Source organism: Lactuca virosa, chromosome 3 (assembly GCF_052849685.1).
Source record: "Lactuca virosa cultivar CGN04683 chromosome 3, Lactuca_virosa_CGN04683_v6, whole genome shotgun sequence".
Lineage (NCBI taxonomy): Eukaryota > Viridiplantae > Streptophyta > Magnoliopsida > Asterales > Asteraceae > Lactuca > Lactuca virosa.
Window position 1 is genome coordinate 200,343,529 of NC_136428.1, and position 21,812 is coordinate 200,365,340.

The following is a 21,812-nucleotide window of genomic DNA, read 5'->3' on the forward strand; positions in this document are numbered from 1 at the left end:
TCCATGACAAGTTTCATAAGTCACACTTAAAAGTTTAGCTTACCGTGTTGGGAGTCAAAACCAAGTTCGTAAGTTCAACTCCATTATGAAAGAAATTGGAAAATCTAAATATACAAGATCATCAGTGGCATGAGGGGTACTCATTTTGTAGATGGACACTTGCACATTATTGTGGAAACTATTATGGGTTTCTCACTACAAATATGTTAGAGATTTTCAACAATGTGCTTAAAGGTGCTCATTTTTTACCAATCATTGCATGTGTCCAACTTACATTATATAGATTGGTTCGCTACTTTAATGGAGGGCGTCTTTAGGGATCAACTGCTCAAGATAATGGAGATATGTTTACCCCCATGTGCTTGCAGAACAAGCAACACCAATGTCAAAAGCTACTACACACAACTTGAAATCATTTAACCAAGAGAAAGGAATTTTGTAGGTGGTTACTCAGAAAGGAAAATATGTGCAAGTAGTTGATTTGGAGAAAAACGTTTGAGCATGTGGAAAGTGGGAGGCATAAAAATAACATTGTTCTCATGTCTTGAGTGTGTGTGCCTATCTTTCTTTATATAGTAGTCAATATATTCAATAATATTATTCAATTGTGGAGTATTCAACAACTTGGGCATCCGAGTTTTCCCTAGTTCCTCATAAAATCATATTGGTCGGGGAAAACTACTCAATGAATGCTTCCAAATTCAGAGTTAGAAAGAAATAAGAAAGGTTGTCCCTGCTCGACAAGACTATGGAATGGAATAGATGTTGAAAAAGGAGAAAAAAAACAATATTTGTGGAATTTTAGGCAACCTGGTGTCATTATCAGAATACATGTACTTCGAGATCACGTAGAAGGTTTGTTGATCCATAATTGTGTTTATTCCAGTAGAATTTCTTTATTTTTTGGTACTTTTTTAAATTTATCCACTTTATATATATAATTTTGAAGTTTTTTTTAACTTTAGGCTACATTTACTCGATTTATATTAAACACATTTGATTTTGTAATATTTATAAAAGTATAATTTTTTATTTACTTGTAACTATTAGTTTTTATGTCGTCTTATGTCATTTTGTATTATTAGTATGTCTTTAAACACTGTAAATGTTGTTTTTATACAAACAAATATTAAAATAGAAAATTAGAAAAAGTAAGTTATTACTCTTTGCAATATGGTCTACTCACATATATAATTATATAAAAAAGAATAGTGACTTGTGACAGGTCTAGTTGTTTGCAAACAATTCAGTTAGTGGAAGTCATTTTTTTGCGAAGTACTACATCCGTCCCATATTTATTGTCCATTTTTGACTTTTGAATTTTTTATTTTTCAATTTTTACCTTAAATATTTTTTTTGTTTGATATATAACACTTGATGCAAAATTATGAATGGATTGTGTTTTAAATGTATTTTCATTGTTATAAGTTTCATCAAGTAATCAAGTAATTTATAAAACAAATAAAAATATTTAGGATCGAAGTTGAAGAATAAAGACTTCAAATGTCAAAATAGACAATAAATATGGATGCAAAGGGTATAGACTTTCTACATCTTGTTTGGAATACAAATTTTCTAAAATAAAGAAAATAAATATTTTTGAAGAAAATATAATTTTAGACAAATATATATTTCAATTAAAATCTAATATTTCGAATCCTGTGATATGAATATTTTAAAGTAAAAGATTAAGAAAAAATATTTGAAACCCATTATAAAGTAAATCACACAGTTTTGGTAATTAAATTAAAAACTACGAAGGTTCGATAAGTAAATTTCAAATACGAAATTCTATATGTACCCCAAATTTCTTTGTGTACCCCTATATGAGTGTAATAGTGTTTGTGTATCCCATAATTTGACTATTTATATGAGTGAGAGGTACGTATAATAACACCCTTTCAAATACCATTGTCAAGATAAAAATTGTTTTCGGCTAAGAGTTTCTCCAACCACATTATTAATTGTGGAAAAAGCCATCTTGATTAGGGGCGTGTATTGCAGATAATATATATATATATATATATATATATATATATATATATATATATATATATATATATATATTATTGAAAGATCTTGTATGCCCAATAGTCATTATATAATGATATTGTTAATAACATATGATCCTATAGGGTCACACTAACAACAACTTGATGAAAATATATTATTTATAAGAATTTGATTCTTGATAAATAAATATATATCTTGTAATTATTTGGAAATTATTTATTTCATGGAAATAGTATTTTTCAATGTTAAGTATCAAAATATATCAGAAGGTATGATTTATTATGTCATGTACATCTTTTTGGACCAAAAAGGGTTTTTGTCTTATATGGATTTATATGTTTTATAAGTTTAAAATATCAGAAGAGTTTTTATAGAAAAACTAGCTTCTTCTTTTTATAAAATATTCAAGGAGACAATAAAGGGAAAAGAAGACATGCTTGCATTTATTTAATCATAAAGCCATGTTCTTACACTTGTAGCCTTTTGTTGCTAGATGCATGGTGTATTAAATCATCAAGACTCAATGGGTAAGGACTTGGATTAAGATGATTAAAAGGATTGCATGTATTTCTTCTTTTACTAGCTAAAAGCCACGGAATTTTGTGCTTCCTATCTCCATATTTTCTCTAGTTTTTTGTCTCTTAAAGTTATAAGAACATAAAGATGAAAATGATACTTGAATACTCTCTTTGAAGACAAACTAGTTTCTTTGTCTTAAGAGCTTAAGAGATTCTTTTATTACAAGAAGAAGACTAGGATCTTATCAAGTTGATTTATTGTTGGTGGATATCTCTAGAGAAATTCTACCTTGAATTTTCATGTCATACTTCATCAACTTCCAATCTCCCATGAAAATCAAAGTCTTCAACGGTTGTAACACTTTTCTTTCTATGGCTGTTTTAATCTTTGTAACTCTTGCAAAATGATCTGTGGTGGGTAAAATAGTTTTAGTTTTATTCAACAATTTTAAAGCTTTCCTTGCCATTTTTACCGTGTGTGAAACCAAATTTTTGAATAAAATACCCAACAATTGGTAGCAGAGCCATTTTTGCAAGATTAGTTAGATTCTTTGTTAAGTTGATGAAATCTTTGTTTTTGGAAAAGATCGATGGTTTTCTCTGTGACAACCGACTATTTCGGGTCAACAAAAGTCAAGCAATTCAAATATAAGTCAAATAGTTATGACATAAAGCATGAACTTATGCCTTGCTTTAGAGTTTTCGGTTTTGAGACCCAAAAACATTGAGATTTCGGTTGTGAAGAACCGAAATCACATGCTAAGGACTGAAATCCCATGCCAAACCAAAATCACCCTTTAGTGGGTGGTACCAAACCAAAATCATGTTAGACCGAAATCCTCACTAGGCCAAATTCATACCTAGGCCGAAATCACATGTGATTTCGGTGGGTTTTAGGAGGGATTTCGGTGGGAAAGAAGATAAGGAAGGGTTGACTTTGTGACTTGAAGTTTCATCTTTTCCAATACAGAATAATACCCAATGTATATCAATGCAATAGCCCAACAGATAACAAAGAAAATATCCCATCACCTTTCCCTCTTTAACTTGGGTCGAAATCACCCCACAAACCCCCCACCATTTCCATATTTTCCTTCTGTTTACTCTAAACTCTCTCAAGAATCAAGTCCAAATCTTCCAAGTTCAAATTCTCCAAGTTGATTCCTAGAATTTTGGTAAGTATTTCTTGATTATCTAGTGTTTTTATACACTTCAATGTTAGTAAGCTTGAAGATCTTCACAATCATCTCTTATTTCAACCACAAACACACTCAAGGTGAGTTCATACCCCCACATTTTCGAGATTTTCATGTTTTAGGGGGGGATACAAGTAAAATTGGTTTATCATACAAATACTTGCATGTTTCATCTCTATGTTAAATATAAAACATTATTTGCATGAAATATGACTATCACTAGCTTTTGGACAATTATTTGTGATATAATAGTTTTGAGATGCAAAACTAACAAACACAAGATATAAACTATGTTATATAATCATAATGAAAAATTATGATTACAAAACTACAAGGTTTTTGGAGCTTTTTACTAAACTATAGTTTTTCTAACTAAAGGGTTACATTCTAGTTATTTCACCATTTTGAGGGATACAACCCAAAAATATGATGTTTTAACCATACATTTTGAAACTAGACAAGATAACTACTATGTATTTATATAAATGATTATATAAATAGTCTTAACAAACAAACATAATAAACTATAATTGGTATAGTTTGGGAGTCACAATCACTACACTATCATTATGGAAGAAACATATAATTATGTAAAAGTATAATTATTTGCACACTATGGAAGAGTAATGCATTCATTTACAAGAAAAGGGATTGTCAGTTCACGTAAACCGGTTGATACAATTTTGTGAGACATTTGGCTTCACCGTACCTACCAGAGTACACACTAAGTCCTGAAATTATAACCAGAGTCTCTTGTTGGGAGAGCGTGACACTTGTGTATAGATCTATATGGGATTGACAACCCCGTACCTTATTTGTTAGCTACAGTTAGATCGGCCAGTCGTAGGGTGACAAATATCATAACATTCTGACGCCTGAAGAACGTCGTAGCAGGCCAACTAGTCATTAGCATGGTTATGATAACTCACATGGGGTATTAACAAAACATTTATTTTACGGGGTTAACATACATTCAAGTAGTTTTATATAAAGATAAAACTTCATAACACTATTTTCCAGTACGACATTACTTACATTTTTAGTATTGGTTTTAAGACTTACAACTCGTTTTTAAAGAAAAAATTGGATTTTCTGGAAGTATACACTATCATTTTACACGAAACAGTTACAAATCCTTCTCATACAAAACACTTATGAACTCACCAACTTAATTGTTGACACTTTTCAAAATCACTTGTATTCTCAGGAAACCAGTAAACAGGTAATCACAAGAGTTTTTGATGGATGGAGCGTCGTCGCATCACGTTATTTATATGCATTTGATGTCAAGTAGACAATGTTTTTGAGTACAATGTAAACTTATTAAATATTCAATACAATGGTTGTAATGCTTTGATCGCTACCATTCAATTGTTATGATATTGTACATGAAAGTCATCCACCCCCAGACGTTTCATCCGTTCTAGTTTGGGGGTGTGACATTCTCTTTGCAAGAAAAATTCATACATATTTTCTGTGACAACTTGAAAATGTTTATAATTGTTATTTTTGACCAAAAGTTTACATTCATCTTTTTGGTCATAAAATTTGTCATGGAAAAGCAAAGAGTTGTTTTATATAATTTTGAGTATATAAATGTGTATGATGTGCATAAACTTGCCATGGACCTTTGTGTTGTTGCATGTGTTGATTTATTTAAAGTGGTTGTAATTATTTATTTATTCATATGGTATGTAATAATTAAATAGATAGTTTTCTTTTGTTAATTTTTGTAAGTAATAGATTAGTTTTATAAATAGTTTATTTTTATAAAAATGTAACAAGAATGAAGATGGTGGCCATTTTGAAGAACAAAAGTTTATAAACTTGATTTTATTAAAGTTTCTCAAACTTTATTAAAATTAGTTTTATAAACTTGTTAGAAGGTGTTGAAGCAAGTGGGAGCACATGAAGACTTTACAATATAAAGGTCCCTTATGTCCCTTTAGGAATGTACTTGATAACTTTGTGATGGCTCACAAAACTATTACTACTTTATGGCTTGGTTTATACACATATGTTATAATTGTTATGCCTGCTTGTGTTGTTTTATATTTAAGTTATTATTATTTTATGGTTGATAAACTAGTTTTCAAATGATAAATAATATTTTGAACATAAATAAACATCATAAGGAGTTTGGTTTTAATGAAATTTATATTTTAACATAAGATGTTAAAAAGAGTTTTAAAAATAAAGCAAGCTTTATCGTTAAACTAGTAACCGGTAAAATTTCGTGATTAAAATTATATAAGTTTAAAATTGAGATTTATAAACTTATCAAACTTCAAACCTTATTTTATAAAAGAAAGTTCTATTAAAACGTTTCCAAATGTTCTAAAGCGCTCAAGCGATATAACTTAATACTAGTTATTAATTTAAAACTTTGATTGCATCAATCATATAAAATCGGGTTTTATATATAGAAAATAGTTAAAAATGTGATTTTATATGAAATAAGATTTTTTAAAGTATACTATGGTTTATCGAATGCATGTAATAACCATGATATAATATATTTTTTAAACTAGAATTATAAAAACAGGAAAGACCCCTTACAAACCTCAAATGTGTGCAATCCTTTTTAAAGAACACTTGCACGTCTCTTGTATGAACTAGTTGATAAAGGATACCTAACCACTTAGTGTTATTTTTTGATGGACGGGGTGTTTTCGCGATTTCTATAACCAAGTTATAAGTCGATTACACAAGTTTTTCAAATTGGATTATTTGATCGGAAATCTCTTGTGATAAAGGATACCAAAGCAAGAGAGTTTCGAGTCATATATGGGATCAAACATATCTAATTAAATTTGTTATTAGTGATCCCATAAATCTGATAATTATATGGTAAGGTATAATTGATAATCGATATCTATCGGGTTGAATTCAAATGGATGGGATAAAGGATACCTAACCATTTATTTGTTTTGCAACTTGGATCCTAGACTTTGATAATTAATGTTTTTAGAAACTAAAAGGGTATTAATTATTAAAGATTAAATATTAAAAATACTAAATGAATTTTGTTAAAATTTTGTGGGTATATAATCCACTCTCGTAACCATGAATTGCCATTTTTTTAAACGGCTTAATGAAACAATAACATTCAATAGATACAAGTTCAATGAATGAGTTCATGTCTTAAGAGACAATCTCATGAGAGATGTGAAATTGTGTACACTTAAAGGTCTTATTCATAAACAAATTGCTTTGAGCAATAGACCTGAATATGATACCTAGTAAATGCATCACAGTGATGCTCGTGATGCTTCTAACATCATACTAGGAACAATTATTTATGACTTCTAGGAAGTTTTAGATTATATATATATATATATATATATATATATATATATATATATATATATATATATATATATATATATATATATCTGATAATATAACAGGTTAAGCAATATTCCAATAAATGTAGTGATATTTTGTTGGAATAGTGCAAGGCTAAAAGAGTCACCTTGGGTGATCTAAAAGGCCCATGTTTTATGGACTAAACATATTTAAGCCCAATAAATCCAATAAGGCCCACATAGATGGATCTTGTTTCTTTTGTGAAGAAACTGGACACTGGTAGAGGAACTGCTCCTCTCATCTAGAAAGAAAGTCTGGAAGAGACTAGTACTTCAGGTATGTACTGGATGGAACTCATACTTTTCATATAACATTTAAGTACTTAGTATTTAAATGTTAATATAATATTTGTAACTTGATTGCAGATATTTACAGAAGAGTAACTAGCTGAGCACAAGCAAGTTGGAACTACACTCTCGAAGTTTAGTTTATTATTTATGCTTAGAATATAAATTGCTTGTAATATAAACAATGTTTGTTTTGGAACAATGTATGTTTTAAATTTAGCATGTCTAAATATTTATTTCTCAGTTATTTATTTAAATGTTTGATTATTTACTAAATCGTTTTTCATAACGATAATACTCATATTCTGAAATGATTGACTTCTATTTATAAATAAAATTAAGTTCTATATACAAGCACTTTTGACTTAAACTTGTTTTAAATCAAAATTATCCATGACATTGTTATTTTTATTGTATAAATGAAATCACGTATTCTAACTTCAAGAAAGGAATATTTGAAAGCAAATAATATAGTTTCTTTGACATATGTGAATCTTATCTATATATAAAAGATTCCTAATAATATTTTCACTAAAGTGTAGAGAAAATAATTATTGAGGAACTATACGCCTTGGTGTATGACTTCCTTTCTAATGAATGTCTATGATTAAGCACAAGATACAAACCAGTAATACCACCTAAAGCCTTCGTGATGATAAAGGGTGAATTAAACTTTACTTCATATAGTTTACGTTCTAATCGGTAGAAATGTCCTCCTTTTAACCTTTTTGGGATTATACTTCAATCACTATTAATTGTATCCAGAATACAAACACCAACTAATTACATAATTGTAGAATATTCTAAAAAGGCATTTAGATTATTATATACAAACCCACCAATAATAAGTTCATTTATTCCTCTGAAAGTTGAGTTAGCATAAAGCAAGCTTCTAATAACAAAGCAAGTGGGAGGCACATGGAAGTTGAAGTAGTTCAAGAACCATAGCCTGATGTAACAATTGTTGGCGCTAGTTTTAACAAGAAATTGTTATACATGAATAATAGCTATTCATAAACACAAATTGTTCACAATAATGGAAGAAATCATCTATGACTTGAGAAATGTGGAATCTTTCATTGATGAGTTCTTGATGGTTTCTAGTTAAACCATCAACTATCAAAATGTTATATCATATCTTGGATCTGACAAATGACTTAGAGTCATGAACATTGAGATGTAATCCATGTTTAATAATCAGTATGGGCTTGATTAATCTTCCTCTCTATAGCAAGGCTAGAAGGAGTAAGAGATTCTTCTAGAAAGAATATATATATATATATATATATATATATATATATACACACACACACACACATTTAGTAATACTTGTTATATAATGAATTTCTCATACTCATGTCATTGACTATGGTCCTTATCATACTCATGACATTCACTATGATCAAACATTTTCACAAGTAGCTATGATTAGATCAACAAGGATATTATTTACTATAACTTCATATTCTTAATATGAGATATAGCAAATAGATTTCAATTAAGACCGCTTTTCTTAATAGACATCTACTAGAAGATATCTATATAGCTTAGCGTGGAGGTTTTCTTAATCCATGTTATACCAAATGTGTAAGGCTTAAGATCCACTTGTCGATATAAAGCAAACCTCTCAATGTTGGAATAGTCATTTTAATATAAAGATACAAGGTATGCTTTTATATCAAAATAAAAAGAACATGTGTGTTTACTAAGAACTAGTGGGAGGATAGTGATATTCCTAATCTTGTATGAATGAGACATATTTAATCATTTGAAATAACATCCCGACTATGCAAGGTCGTTTTCACTTTGACTCAGAAAGTATTTCTAAAATTAAAGACTTGGGAATGACAAGATACATTCTTGGAATGTAAAATCTATAGAAATAGATAAATATGAATGTTGAAAGTTTTAAACTCTTTTGCATGAGTTAACAATATCTTGAATGAGGTCAAGATACAAGATTGCTTTGGATGATTATGTGCATTGTTACATGGCACCTTTTTGAGTCTATCTCAAAGGACCTAGCACATAGGTTTGAGCTAGATGAAATGATTTATATTTTGTTTTCCTGGCAAAATGAATCTGTCATTTATGTCATATCATGAGATACAAAGTTGAATACATGGTTAAGTCACTAGATGACTGTGAAAACATTCTAAGAGTACTTAAGAAGAGCTAAGAAAATGTAGATGAGATAATTAGTTTAGAATAAAATCTTAATGTAAAGAGCTACATATGATTTTGTATTCTAAATAAATATAGATAACTATGAATTATAATTGGATTATGAATTCATTGTGGAATTAAGAGCAAGTTTAGTTGGAATAAGGTCCAAGCAAAACATAATGACACAATCTACTACAAAATAAGAATACACAACTTTTAAATTTGATGTCAAATATGATTGGATGAATGAGTTCATTGAAAAACTATGTTGATGTCTGCCATTCAAGGATCACATAGAAATCTTTGTGACTTCGAGAGTTCACTTAATCAAGCTAAGAAACTCTATGTCACATCAGAGCACCAATCATATTCTCCAAGATATTTAACTATACTTAGAGTAAAGTCAAATATGGAGATTATAGTATTCGCAAAATTCACACAAATTAAATTTAGTCAGACCCATTAATAAAGTCCTTTCTTTTAAGCTAAGTATTAATGGTCACACTTCGGCTATAGGACTTCATTATTCTAGAACTGGGATTTAATTTGAATTTAGTATTTGGATATTGGAACATTAAGACAACAAGTATTATATTGTTTATGATATATTGGGATATGATCATTACTTCAATACTTGTTGTGTTCTATATTAACATGTTTAATCCATAAATAATCTTATTATTCTAAAATTTCATAGTCGGTCATGATTGTGGGAGCAACTATGAAGTAAGACTAATATGAATTGGATTGGTTGACTCTCACCAGATGAAAGTAGGCAAGTTGTTGTAACCAAGTTTCATAGGTACTTGTTAGAGAAATAGTTTTGAACGGATCCACATCAAGATCAACTCATAGATGACAGTTATGAGTGATACTTGATTAAAAGGTACTATCTTTGTATCCTTAACACATCAGATACATAATGGGACTTAAGTATAGATTTTTTGTGCTTTGATATGGTCAAATGCTGATCCTTAACCGCCAGTTATAAAAGCCGTTTTTAGGTATGGTGTGAACTATGCAAGAGGCTTATGTAGTTAATATGGGATTTGTTCCTCTTATGTGTTGAGAGTTAGACATCTAACGCGCGTTACCAAACGTTGAACACTAAATGAGATTGATTGCGATCCAAGTCTCATGTTCAACAGGATGTCTGTAACAAAGGGATAACTGATAAACTTACCTTAATACATCAATTGAAGCTTGAGGCTTTTGGGAATTGGATGTTGATGAATGACATTCTTTGTTATGTGTAATTGGGGGCAGTGAAATTTTGCTAGAAGTTCACCACTGTCTATATCAATCTATGATGAGTCTTGTGAAAGTGGGAGATTGAAAGATCTTGTATGCCCAAGAATCATTATATAATGATATTGCTAATAACATATGATCCTATAGGGTCACACTAACAACAACTTGATGAAAATATATTATTTATAAGAATTTGATTCTTGATAAATAAATATATATCTTGTAATTAATTGGAAATTATTTATTTCATGGAAATATTAATTTTCAATGTTAAGTATCAAAATATATCATAATATATCGTAAGGTATGGTTTATTATGTCATGTACATCTTTTTGGACCAAAAGGGTTTTTTGTCTTATATGGATTTATATGTTTTATAAGTTATAAAAATTAGAAGAGTTTTTATAGAAAAACTAGCTTCTTCTTTTTATAAAATATTCAAGGAGACAATAAAGGGAAAAGAAAACATGCTTGCAGTTATTTAATCATAAAGCCATGTTCTTACACTTGTAGCCTTTTGTTGCTAGATGCATGGTGTATTAAAGCATCAAGACTCAATGGGTAAGGACTTCGATTAAGATGATTAAAAGGCTTGCATGTATTTCTTCTTTTACTAGCTAAAAGCCACAAAATTTTGTGCTTCTTATATCTATATTCTCTCTAGTTTTTTGTCTCTTAAAGTGTTAAAAACATAAAGATGAAGATGATACTTGAATACTCTCTTTGAAGACAAACTAGTTTCTTTGTCTTAAGAGCTTAAGAGATTCTTTTATTACAAGAAGAAGACTAGCATCTTATCAAGTTGATTTATTGTTGGTGAATATCTCTAGAGAAATTCTACTTTGAAGTTTCATGCCATACTTCATCAACTTCCAATCTCCCATGAGAATCAAAGTCTTCAAAGGTTGTAACATTTTTCTTTCTATGGTTGTTTTAATCTTTCTAACTCTTGCAAAATGATCCTTGGTGGGTAAAATAGTTTTAGTTTTATTAAACAATTTTAAAACTTTCTTTGCCATTTTTACCGTTTGTGAAACCAGGTTTTTGAATAAAATACCCAACAATTACAAGGTGGTCCCTACACTATACATAAGAGTAAAAACGAATGTAAACATATATGAACTAACACACCCCTCAGTTTTAACATGGGGCTTACAAATGTTTAAACTGTCCTGAACGTCTAGGAATAACTGAGCAGGAAGACCCTTAGTAAAACTATCTACAAATAGGTGAGTTGATGGTACATGTAAGATACGCACATGTCCAATAGGAACATGCTCCCTAAAAAATGTAAATCTATTTCTATATGCTTGGTACATTGATGTTGTACATGGTTAGAAGATAAATACATGGCACTCGCATTATCGCAGAACACAATCGTAGCTTTAGATAATGGACAAGATAACTCAAGAAGAAGGTTGCGAATCCAAGAAGCTTCAGCAACAACATTAGCCACTCCACGATACTCAGCCTCAGATGAGGATCAAGAAACGACATGTTGACATTTGGAGGACCAAGAGATGAGATTGTCACCAAGATAGACACAAAAACCAGAGGTAGACCGACGAGTGTGAGGACATCCAACACAATCAACATCACTACAGGAGACCAAGTGATCGACAGAGGATGGTCTAATGAACAGACCATGATACAACGTACCTTGAAGATAAAGAAGGATACGTTTGAGAGTAAGAAAGTGAGGTTCACAAGGATCATGCATAAACAGACAGATCTGTTGGACAACATACGTAATATCGAGACGAGTAGAGGTGAGATATTGTAAAGCACTAGCAAGACTACGATAAAGAGTGGGATCAAAGACAGGAGTACCATCCGAAGAAAGATTATATTTCATATCAGAGGGAGTGTTGCAGAGATATGTAAAGAGAGAACAATATCAGCGACATAGAGCAAAAGAAAGATATGATCACTACTAGAGTGATATGTAAAGAGAGAACAATTTGATCAACTGCTGGTGAACCCGAGGGATGTAATGTAAACAACAAAACGATGATACCAAGCTCTAAGAGCCTGTTTGAGACCATAAAGAACTTTTTGAAGACGGAAAACATGATGAGTAAGGCTTGGATGAACATAGACAGGAGGTTGTTTCATATATACTTCCTCAGATAAATCACCATAGGAAAGCATTTTTGACATCTAGTTGATGAATAGGCCAATGACTAGATATAGCAATGCTGAGAATTGGACTCCATATGACCACTGAAGGAGGTTGTTGCTAGAGAGGATTGTTGTGAAAAATGAGCAGGATGTGGATTCTGATGTTGTTGCACCTGCTGATTCAGCATCAAGGGGTGCTGATTAGGGGTGAGCATAAGCGGGTACCCGGCAAAATTTGTTAGAACCAGAACCGGAACCAGCGGTTCCTAGGACGTTGGAACCGGAACCGGAACCAATCACACCGGTTCCTAAAATTAAAGAACCGCTCCCAGAACCGCCGGAACCGGTTCCGGCTCCGGGTACCCGCTTTCTAAAATTTTCAAACTATTATAAGCAAAAATATTAAAAATTCCAATCGATTGTCTATCAAAGGTCCTCATAATTTATAATGAGATCCCTCTCACACACATGATCACACAAACGATGTGGGACCAAATGCAAACATATTTACAACTTGTTGGTCATCTTTTAATTTATAACTTCCTTTCTTTCACATTTACTGATCCGTCAAACGATGTGGGATGTTTTTGGCCACCGTCTGTATCCCAATTCCCAAGTCCACATATAATGGCAACTTTTATTAAATATTTCAATATTATAAAACATTAGCTACTGGTACTGTTGATGCCTAGCCACATTTTTTACTCTTAACAGAAGCATTTTTTTTAGTTTTATTTAACTTTAAATAACTAGAGTTTACGATTCCTACCAATCAAACATTCAAATTGTGTACATGTATCAATGTGTGCAATTAAAGAAAATAATGTAATATATATATATATATATATATATATATATATATATATATATATATATATATATATATATATATATATATATATATATATATATATATATATATATATATATATATATATCGGTTCTAGCGGGTAGCGGTTCCAAAAAAATGAGAACCGGAACCGGACCTGCTTAAGGCGGTTCCAAATTTTTAGGAACCGGAACCGGAACCGCCTAAGGAGGTTTCGGTTTCGGAACCGGCGGTTCCGGTTCCGAAAGCGGGTACCCTGTTCCGATGCTCACCCCTAGTGCTGATAATGCAGATGCACAGCATAAGAAGCTGCAGAGGGATGGTGAGCAGCAACACCATGCTGTTGATAAGGCAAAAACTGCAGAGGCAAGTGGCTCGTGGGCATGTAAGAAACCTATTGGGGCTGATGTTGTTGGTACGAGGAAAAAGGTAGTTGGGTAGGCATCAGCTTCTGTTGATGTGTGGAGCCAAAGATAGCTGGTATGATGATGTTAGAAAGCTACTGAGTTGGTCCGTTTCCCAATATTCCAACAAAGTTTTGTTGTTAATCCGTGGAGTTTCCCGAAGCAAAAATCTTGGAATTTGTTTTGGTATTGTTTTGTTTCATTGTCCACTTGTTTTTTTCTTTTCCGAGTTGATGAGATGAGGAATAGAGAGTCGAACTTTGGGACATAGAGAGATCAATGATGGATTCGGAAGCAACCTCACGAGATTCATGCAAAAGGAGCATGTTTTTCACTTCAAGGAAGGATGGGAGTGGTTTGGTATTGGTGATGACATCCACTATGCTATGATCCGATGGTGGAAGTTGATGCAAGATTTGCATCACCAACTGAATTTCCGTGATTGGAGAGTTAACATCTTTGAGATCATTAGCAAGGCTCTTGAGAGTGTGACAAAATTCAGTGATATAAATCGATCCCTTCTTGGTATACGAAACTAATCCTGTAGTTGCAACATTCTAGACATTTTGTTGTTGAGAAAAAATTCTTCCAACTTATCCCAGAGATCTTAAGCAGTACAATCATTGCTACAAATTATTTGAAGCAAACTAGAATCACATGTACTATAGAACCAAGATTTAATGCGTGCATCAACTTTGTACCATTCTTCATCATCATCCCTGGAAGGGACGGATTTTCCTGATATGTGACCATAACTGAAAGTACCACGACACATATTTAAGAAAGTTATACTTAGACCCATCAACATTAAGGTTGAAAGAAAACTGAATATACACATTTGTGAGAGTGCAAACAAGGCTTAATTTAGATGGAGTCGTTGTAGAGGCGGAAATTGGGATTGAGATTGAGAGGATACCTTAGGCAGCAAGAAAAAACCGAAACAACAACAAGGAGCGTAGTAGAGATCTGACCAGTGGAGATGAGCACTAAAGTCAATGAGAGGTAACAACCAAACCAGGAGACTGTGATCGAGAGGAGATAGTGAAAACCGTGTGCAATCACCAAGATGAGATCAATCATGCAGGAAGCTTGCGTGATGTTTAGTCGAAAAAAAAATCAGATCCACAGGATTCGTACGTCGCAAAGATAAGGGGTTGAAAACCCTAGCTTGATACGATGTTAATTGTGGAAAAAGTGCTCTTGATTAAGGGCGTGCATTGAAGATAATATATATATATATATATATATATATATATATATATATATATATATATATATATATATATATATATATGGTTTGGTTATTGTGTTTTTGATAAGTATTGTGTGCATGTATGGTTGATTGTGGACCAATCATTTTAGTTATTTTAAGTAAGTGATTAATAAATATTATTAAATTAAAGATAATACAAAAATATCATCTAAATTTATTATAAGGGTATTTTAGTCAATTGACACAAATTTAAAAGAGAAAAATTCGAGATTTAGGGGATAATTAATGCTCTTTATTTAAGAAATCTGATTTTTTTTAAATTAATTGAATTTCAAACGTAATTTGTAAGCATGAACCGATTTTATTCTGACAGAATATTATTTTGTTAAAATGATGTTCTGTGATTCTATTAGAATGGTATTCTATTAGAATATTATTAAAGAATCATTTTTTTGAACCACCGGTGGAATAATAACAACATTCTTATATCTATTCATGGACATCCAAACTTAAATACAAATTAATACATATTCTTACAGAATAACAGCCTTATACATTTTAATATAATTATACATGTTCTAACATAATGTCATAAAAAATGAGTAAAATTATTACAATATTGCATTCTTAAATATACAATTATTGAACAAATGCACTTAATCTTCTTCAATGGTCCAAAGAATCGACTTGATTCCAACTATTCTTACGAAAATGTGATGTATTATCGTAAGAATGTAATGCTTCAACCTATTCTTTCAGTCATTCCTATCACAAATAAAACAAAAACTAAGAATAGTTAAAATCATGTTACTTGCAATCCCTATCACTTAATATATTCTGGAATAACACATAGAATATGATAGAATATATAGAATATATTCTAGCAGAATACATAGAATAAATTCTGACAGAATACATAGAGTACATACAACTATTTTCTTATTCCAGTAAAATACTAAACAACACACATATACAAAATCCATTGAAACTTGCAAGCAAAATCCACTTTGCCAGAACTCAATCAAACAATATTGAATCGCGTAAGAACAAGAAATGCAAAATCTATCTAATGTAATTTAATACCAACAATAAAAGAGCAGTGAAATGGGATTAAAGAAACCGAATGCAATTCCAAACTTAATCCAAATCAACTAGCATCAACTTGTTGTTATGAAAAGGGCATCCAACCCAATCTAAATTAAGTTATATATTTTTGAAAAGAATAAGGAACAAAACGAAGTAAAAAAAAAATTAAAGATTATTAGCTATTTTTTCATTGAGGCATTTTATCGAACACATGGAGGCCATGGCGGAATCATATTAGGCAGACTAGAGATGGAATATCTAACTTTTTTTAGCATCAGTGTTTACATATACACGTCAAAGGAAGTGAAATAACGAGATTTACTTGGATAAAACATAAATATATGAAGTCAAAGAATGAGAAAATAACGAACCTGATGAATCTGAACTTCGGATTGTGAACCTGATTACAACTAGCTAAGAAAAACACCTCAAAGAATCGAAGATCTGACATTAAGAACGCCATCTAGAAAAAGATTTTTAGGAAGTGTTGGACTATATTTCATGATCGGTTATGTTGCAGATGCTTGAATCAATCGTTGATAGGGTTTTGTTGTAGAAGTTTTGGGGAAGAAACAGGAACGGTGATGTTAATAAGCAAATGGGAGGAGTCAAAATTAGAATAAGTATGATATGAGTGGTTAGGGTTAAAGAGTTAGTCAAAGATATTTTTATGGAAGTTTCCATGGATCAAAAGATTTTATTTTAATTATCATATGCTAAGTTACATAATTACCCTTATAAGAATTATTAATTATTTAATTATTCCTAAATTCCTATTGGTTCTTACATGCACAAAATAGGTGTAGGAAACATTTGAACCTCTCTCTCCACATATATATATATATATATATATATATATATATATATATATATATATATATATATATATATTACAAGGAGTTCCATATACAGAGGCGAAGCCACTTACAAGCAAGGTGGGTCTTAGGACCCACCTAATTTTTTAATTTATATAATATTTGAATAGAAAAAGAATACGAATTACCTTAAAAATAATTAGGACCTACCTAATAATATTTGACAAAATAAGAAAACAAATAAATAAATAAAATAATGGAAAACTGTTGCTTACATTTCAAAGCAAATGGTTAATACTTTCAAAACTTATCAGACATCGGAGATAAAAAAAAAAAGAGTTGAAGTTGTTTGATGTTATAAAAATAAATTATGAATGGTTATTAAGAAATTTAAAAAAAACAAAACAACTCTTCTCATATTGTTGGTCGTAAAAAATTGTTGTTGCAAATAAACTTTTTAAAAAGAAAAGAGACTCGGTCGTGCAAAGTAGTTATTTTTTTGTTGCAAAAATCAGGTTTTAGTGTTAAGTAGACTGATTTTACCGGTTTTTAACTATTCTATTGGTCCGGTTGAACTCCAGTTTTTACAAACCGGTTGTTTTTTTGTTGGTTCGACTCAACCCAGTTTGTCATATATAGAGTTGACTCTTTGGTTTTTTCGCCTTCACTTAAGTAGGAACCATGTGTTATTCTGTTCTAGATTCGCTACTGTCCATATACTACACATAAAAGAAAAATCGAATGTAAACACATATAAACTAATACACATAACACAAATATAGTGATTATTTAACATCAAAATTGTGATTCAACTCCAACGAACCTCTCAAATTGTGTTTTTTAGAGATCTCTATATTTGATGTTAAAAAAAAGACAACACAAAAATAGTGTTAAATTTGAATGTTCAAATTGTGTTTTTTAGAGATCTCTATATTTGATGTTAAAAAAAAAGGCAACACAAAAATGATCTTAAATTTAAAAGTTGGTTGAAGGATTCTTGGCCTCTAAAGAACAAAAACAATGATAAACAGAGTATGGTTCGAATCGTTCTAAAACAAAGAAGTTTATGAAAATTGTGTCAAGTTCCTACCCAGCGAAATGTACACGTCGTATGGGTCAATGATTGACAGAAATCGGTGTCTCGTGAATGTACGATTTTTTCAGTCCAGTTGCACTCAAACGCATGGTTGGGTTCTCCACTATGTTTTTGGGCTTCTCCTCATCATGGAAACTCCGATCCGTTTTCATCTATATAATATCAACTACAAAAATTTTAAACATCAATTCATCTTTTATTTATATATAGAACAAGATAAATATTCGTGTGTATAATTAAAATATTATAATATATGTTGTTAAAATAATTGTCGTTATTATTTTTGAATTATAATTTTTATAATATGTAGATGTTAAATCTACCCCAAGACCGGAAGGTATGGGAGGGAGTTTCTCTCACTTTTTGTGGGCCACACCGCTATTTCCTTCACTTTCCTTTCTCTCACCTAAACCCAAGGAATAGGTGGGAAGTTTTCCTCATTATTTCGTTTTTTCTTTAATAAATTTTTTTTTTTTATGATTTATAATTTTTAAATTAATAATAAACATAAAATTTAATTAAAAATAAAAATCATTTCATTAATTAAAATAAAAATTACATTAAACCTAATATTTAAATAAGTAGAAAATTAAAAAAAAACGCAAACAAAAAATCAAACAAACCACAACATAGAAAACATAATTAATATCCTAATTTAAAAAAAAAACAAAATACGTCACTCGGAATCATCGTCCTCGTCATCGACCTCATCGTCTTCATCATTCTCTCGAACGTCACTCTCGTCGTCGGAATCTTCGCTCTCGACGAACATATCAGAATCCTCGTATGATTCGTCAAACAAATCATCGTGAGAAAACTCTATCGGCGGCTGAATATAAGCCCTATAAATGTGCTCCACCAAATCAGCACGAAGGGCGTGATGAATGTCGCGATTGTGTACTTCTCTTCTATTTGCCCTATACTCTTGTGTACCAACGGCTACTCCTTCAACATTTGGCAAAACTTCATTTTCGTTGTACCGACATATCACTCTTCCTTCGTATTTAAGAATCATATTATGCAATATGATACATGCATACATTACGTGCTGCAATCTTTTCACTTCATATGACTTTGCCCAGACTGTTAGTACTTGCCAACGTCTCTTAAGTACACCAAATGTTCACTACACATCCTTCCTAGCTGACTCTTGCGCCTCTTTAACCTTTTTCCTTTTCGGGTCGTTAGGACATGTAAACGATTTCACAAAAACAGACAAGGGAGGATATATACCGTCAGTAAGATATTATCCACGCTTATATGCTACCCCATTTGCTTGAAAAGGTACATCGTGCGACTTTCCAAGGTAGATATTGTTGAATACCGGCGACTGGTCTAACACATTGATGTCATTGTTTGCACCAGCTGGACCAAAGAATGCATGCCATATCCAAAGATCATGTGATGTGATAGCCTCTAGAACGATCGTCGGCTCTTTGTGGTAGCCTCTCATGTACTTACCACGCCATGCCTTGGGGCATAATGACCATCACCAATGCATGCAATCGATACTACCAAGCATTCCAGGGAATCCATGCTTGCCTTCATGCACCGTGTACAATTGGTGGATATCGTTGATAGTTGGTTTGCGCAAATATCGTTGCCCATAAACCAAACAGATCGTTTTACAGAACTTGTACACACACTCCCGCACGGTACGCTCTGACATCCTAAAATACTCGTCCCATTTGTCTGCGCTCATGCCGTATGCTAACTGACGAATTGCATCCGTGTATTTTTGAATGGGAGAGAAACATTTTATCCGCCTCGCATCCATTTTCCATTGGAAATATGGAAAGCGGCCTTCCAAATCGCCAACAATACGTAAGAATAGTTCCTTCCTTATCCGGAACCGACGTCGAAACTTTACAGCGTAGATGGCGTCATCTGCAAAGTAATCTTCTATAAGACGATCGTGTCCGGCTTCGTGATTTCTACGCAACCGCGACTTTCTTGGTTTAGATCGTGCACGTGATGTTTCGCCTAGTCGATTTTGATAGTATGCAACCGTTTTCGCCATGACGGAACCGATAAACTTAGCCTCCTCTAGAGCCGTCGAATCGGATGATGAAGATGATGACATTTTGATTAATATTTATTGGAGAGAATTATAAGGTATGGGTTAAAAAATGGTTGGATGTTGTGGTATTTATAGTTTAATAAAAGGAATATATATATATATATATATATATATATATATATATATATATATATATATATATATATATATATTAACGGCTATATAGCCGTTTGAACAAAAAAAAGAAAAAAAATAACGGACGAATCAAATGAGGAGTGAGAACGCGGCATCCCCACCCCCACCCTCCTTCCCGCGCTTCGTTTCCGCACCCACGGTGCGGTGTTCCCGCATGCGGGAATCTTCCCGCACCCCTCCTGTGACATCCCCATTTTCACGGCCAGAAATGACCGATTTTGTTTATGCTTTATAAAAATCAGAGTACTTCTTTTGATAAAAATGTTGCGGAATTTGTTCCCAGTAAAACATGATAAGTACGTTATCAAATCATTTCTGAAGAAATGTATTTTTATTCATTTTAAAACATTGGGGTGTCATCGTCAATACAGAAACATAAGCATAAACAGAACTTACATTCATTTACACTAGTGATCTACATCTCTTTTAAATCCCTCAGTGTAAAGTAGCTTCGTATCGACATCTGTGATACAAATAAGCTTGAGTGGGTCTGGTTGGGAAACCTGGTGAGTACATAGGGTTTTCAACCCACAATAATATAATTATTATGTTAAACATCAAACAATCAACCCAATTACCCATCCCCCATTATCTTCTTTACTCTTAGGGATCTACCCTAAGATTCAGTTATTCATCGTTCATTCATTTCTAAGGAGTATCCTAAGGAATCGGCACTAAGTCTGCATAGTCACTAGGGTTTATCGCGTTTATTGACAACATCGTTTTTAAGAATCCACTCGTAATACCTGTCAATGGGTTTTTAGAGTACACCGGGTGAACACATCGTTCACAACACCTACAGGTTGCGAGCCTGCTAGTGTTCCACTAGACTGTCTAGAATAGTCCATGGTTGTCATCCATACTCTGCTAGATGACGGGGCCATCGCTTGGGTCATCGTTTGGCTCATCGCTTAGGTCATCGTTTTGGCTCATCGCTTAGGTCATCGCTTTGGCTCATCGTTTAGGTCATCGCTTCGCACCATATTTTATCACTCATCTTTCATCGCTCATCATTTATCTCATCTTTCATCGCTCATCATTTATCTCACATCTAATCTACCCATGTTTTACCCAACACATTTTGTAGATATAAAATACATATACAGTTTATATCATTTAAAACATGTATAAAACGTTTCATCCAGCATAGACAGCAAGTATTCAGACAGTATACACATATAGCACGTAATTTATATAAAATATTTCATATCTATGTGTAAGATGAAAGTAAC

General features: G+C 31.9%; 1 protein-coding gene and 1 long non-coding RNA gene across 2 annotated transcripts; one reads left to right on the forward strand and one right to left on the reverse strand.

Moving 5' to 3' along the window:
- Positions 1-607: 607 nt before the first annotated feature.
- LOC145162801 (uncharacterized) lies at positions 608-5,090 on the forward strand. Its single transcript, XR_013739343.1, has 2 exons — positions 608-855; positions 4,935-5,090. It is a non-coding gene; the product is annotated as an uncharacterized LOC145162801 (long non-coding RNA).
- Positions 5,091-19,854: 14,764 nt separating this feature from the next.
- Positions 19,855-20,448, reverse strand: LOC145164362 (uncharacterized). The gene has a single exon (XM_079083083.1). It carries the CDS (start codon positions 20,446-20,448, stop codon positions 19,855-19,857), a length of 594 nt encoding a protein of 197 aa, XP_078939209.1.
- Positions 20,449-21,812: the final 1,364 nt, after the last annotated feature.

Excerpts from the sequence above, each read along its gene's own strand:
- LOC145164362 (XM_079083083.1), bottom strand. The coding sequence starts at position 20,448 with ATGTCATCATCTTCATCATCCGATTCGACGGCTCTAGAGGAGGCTAAG.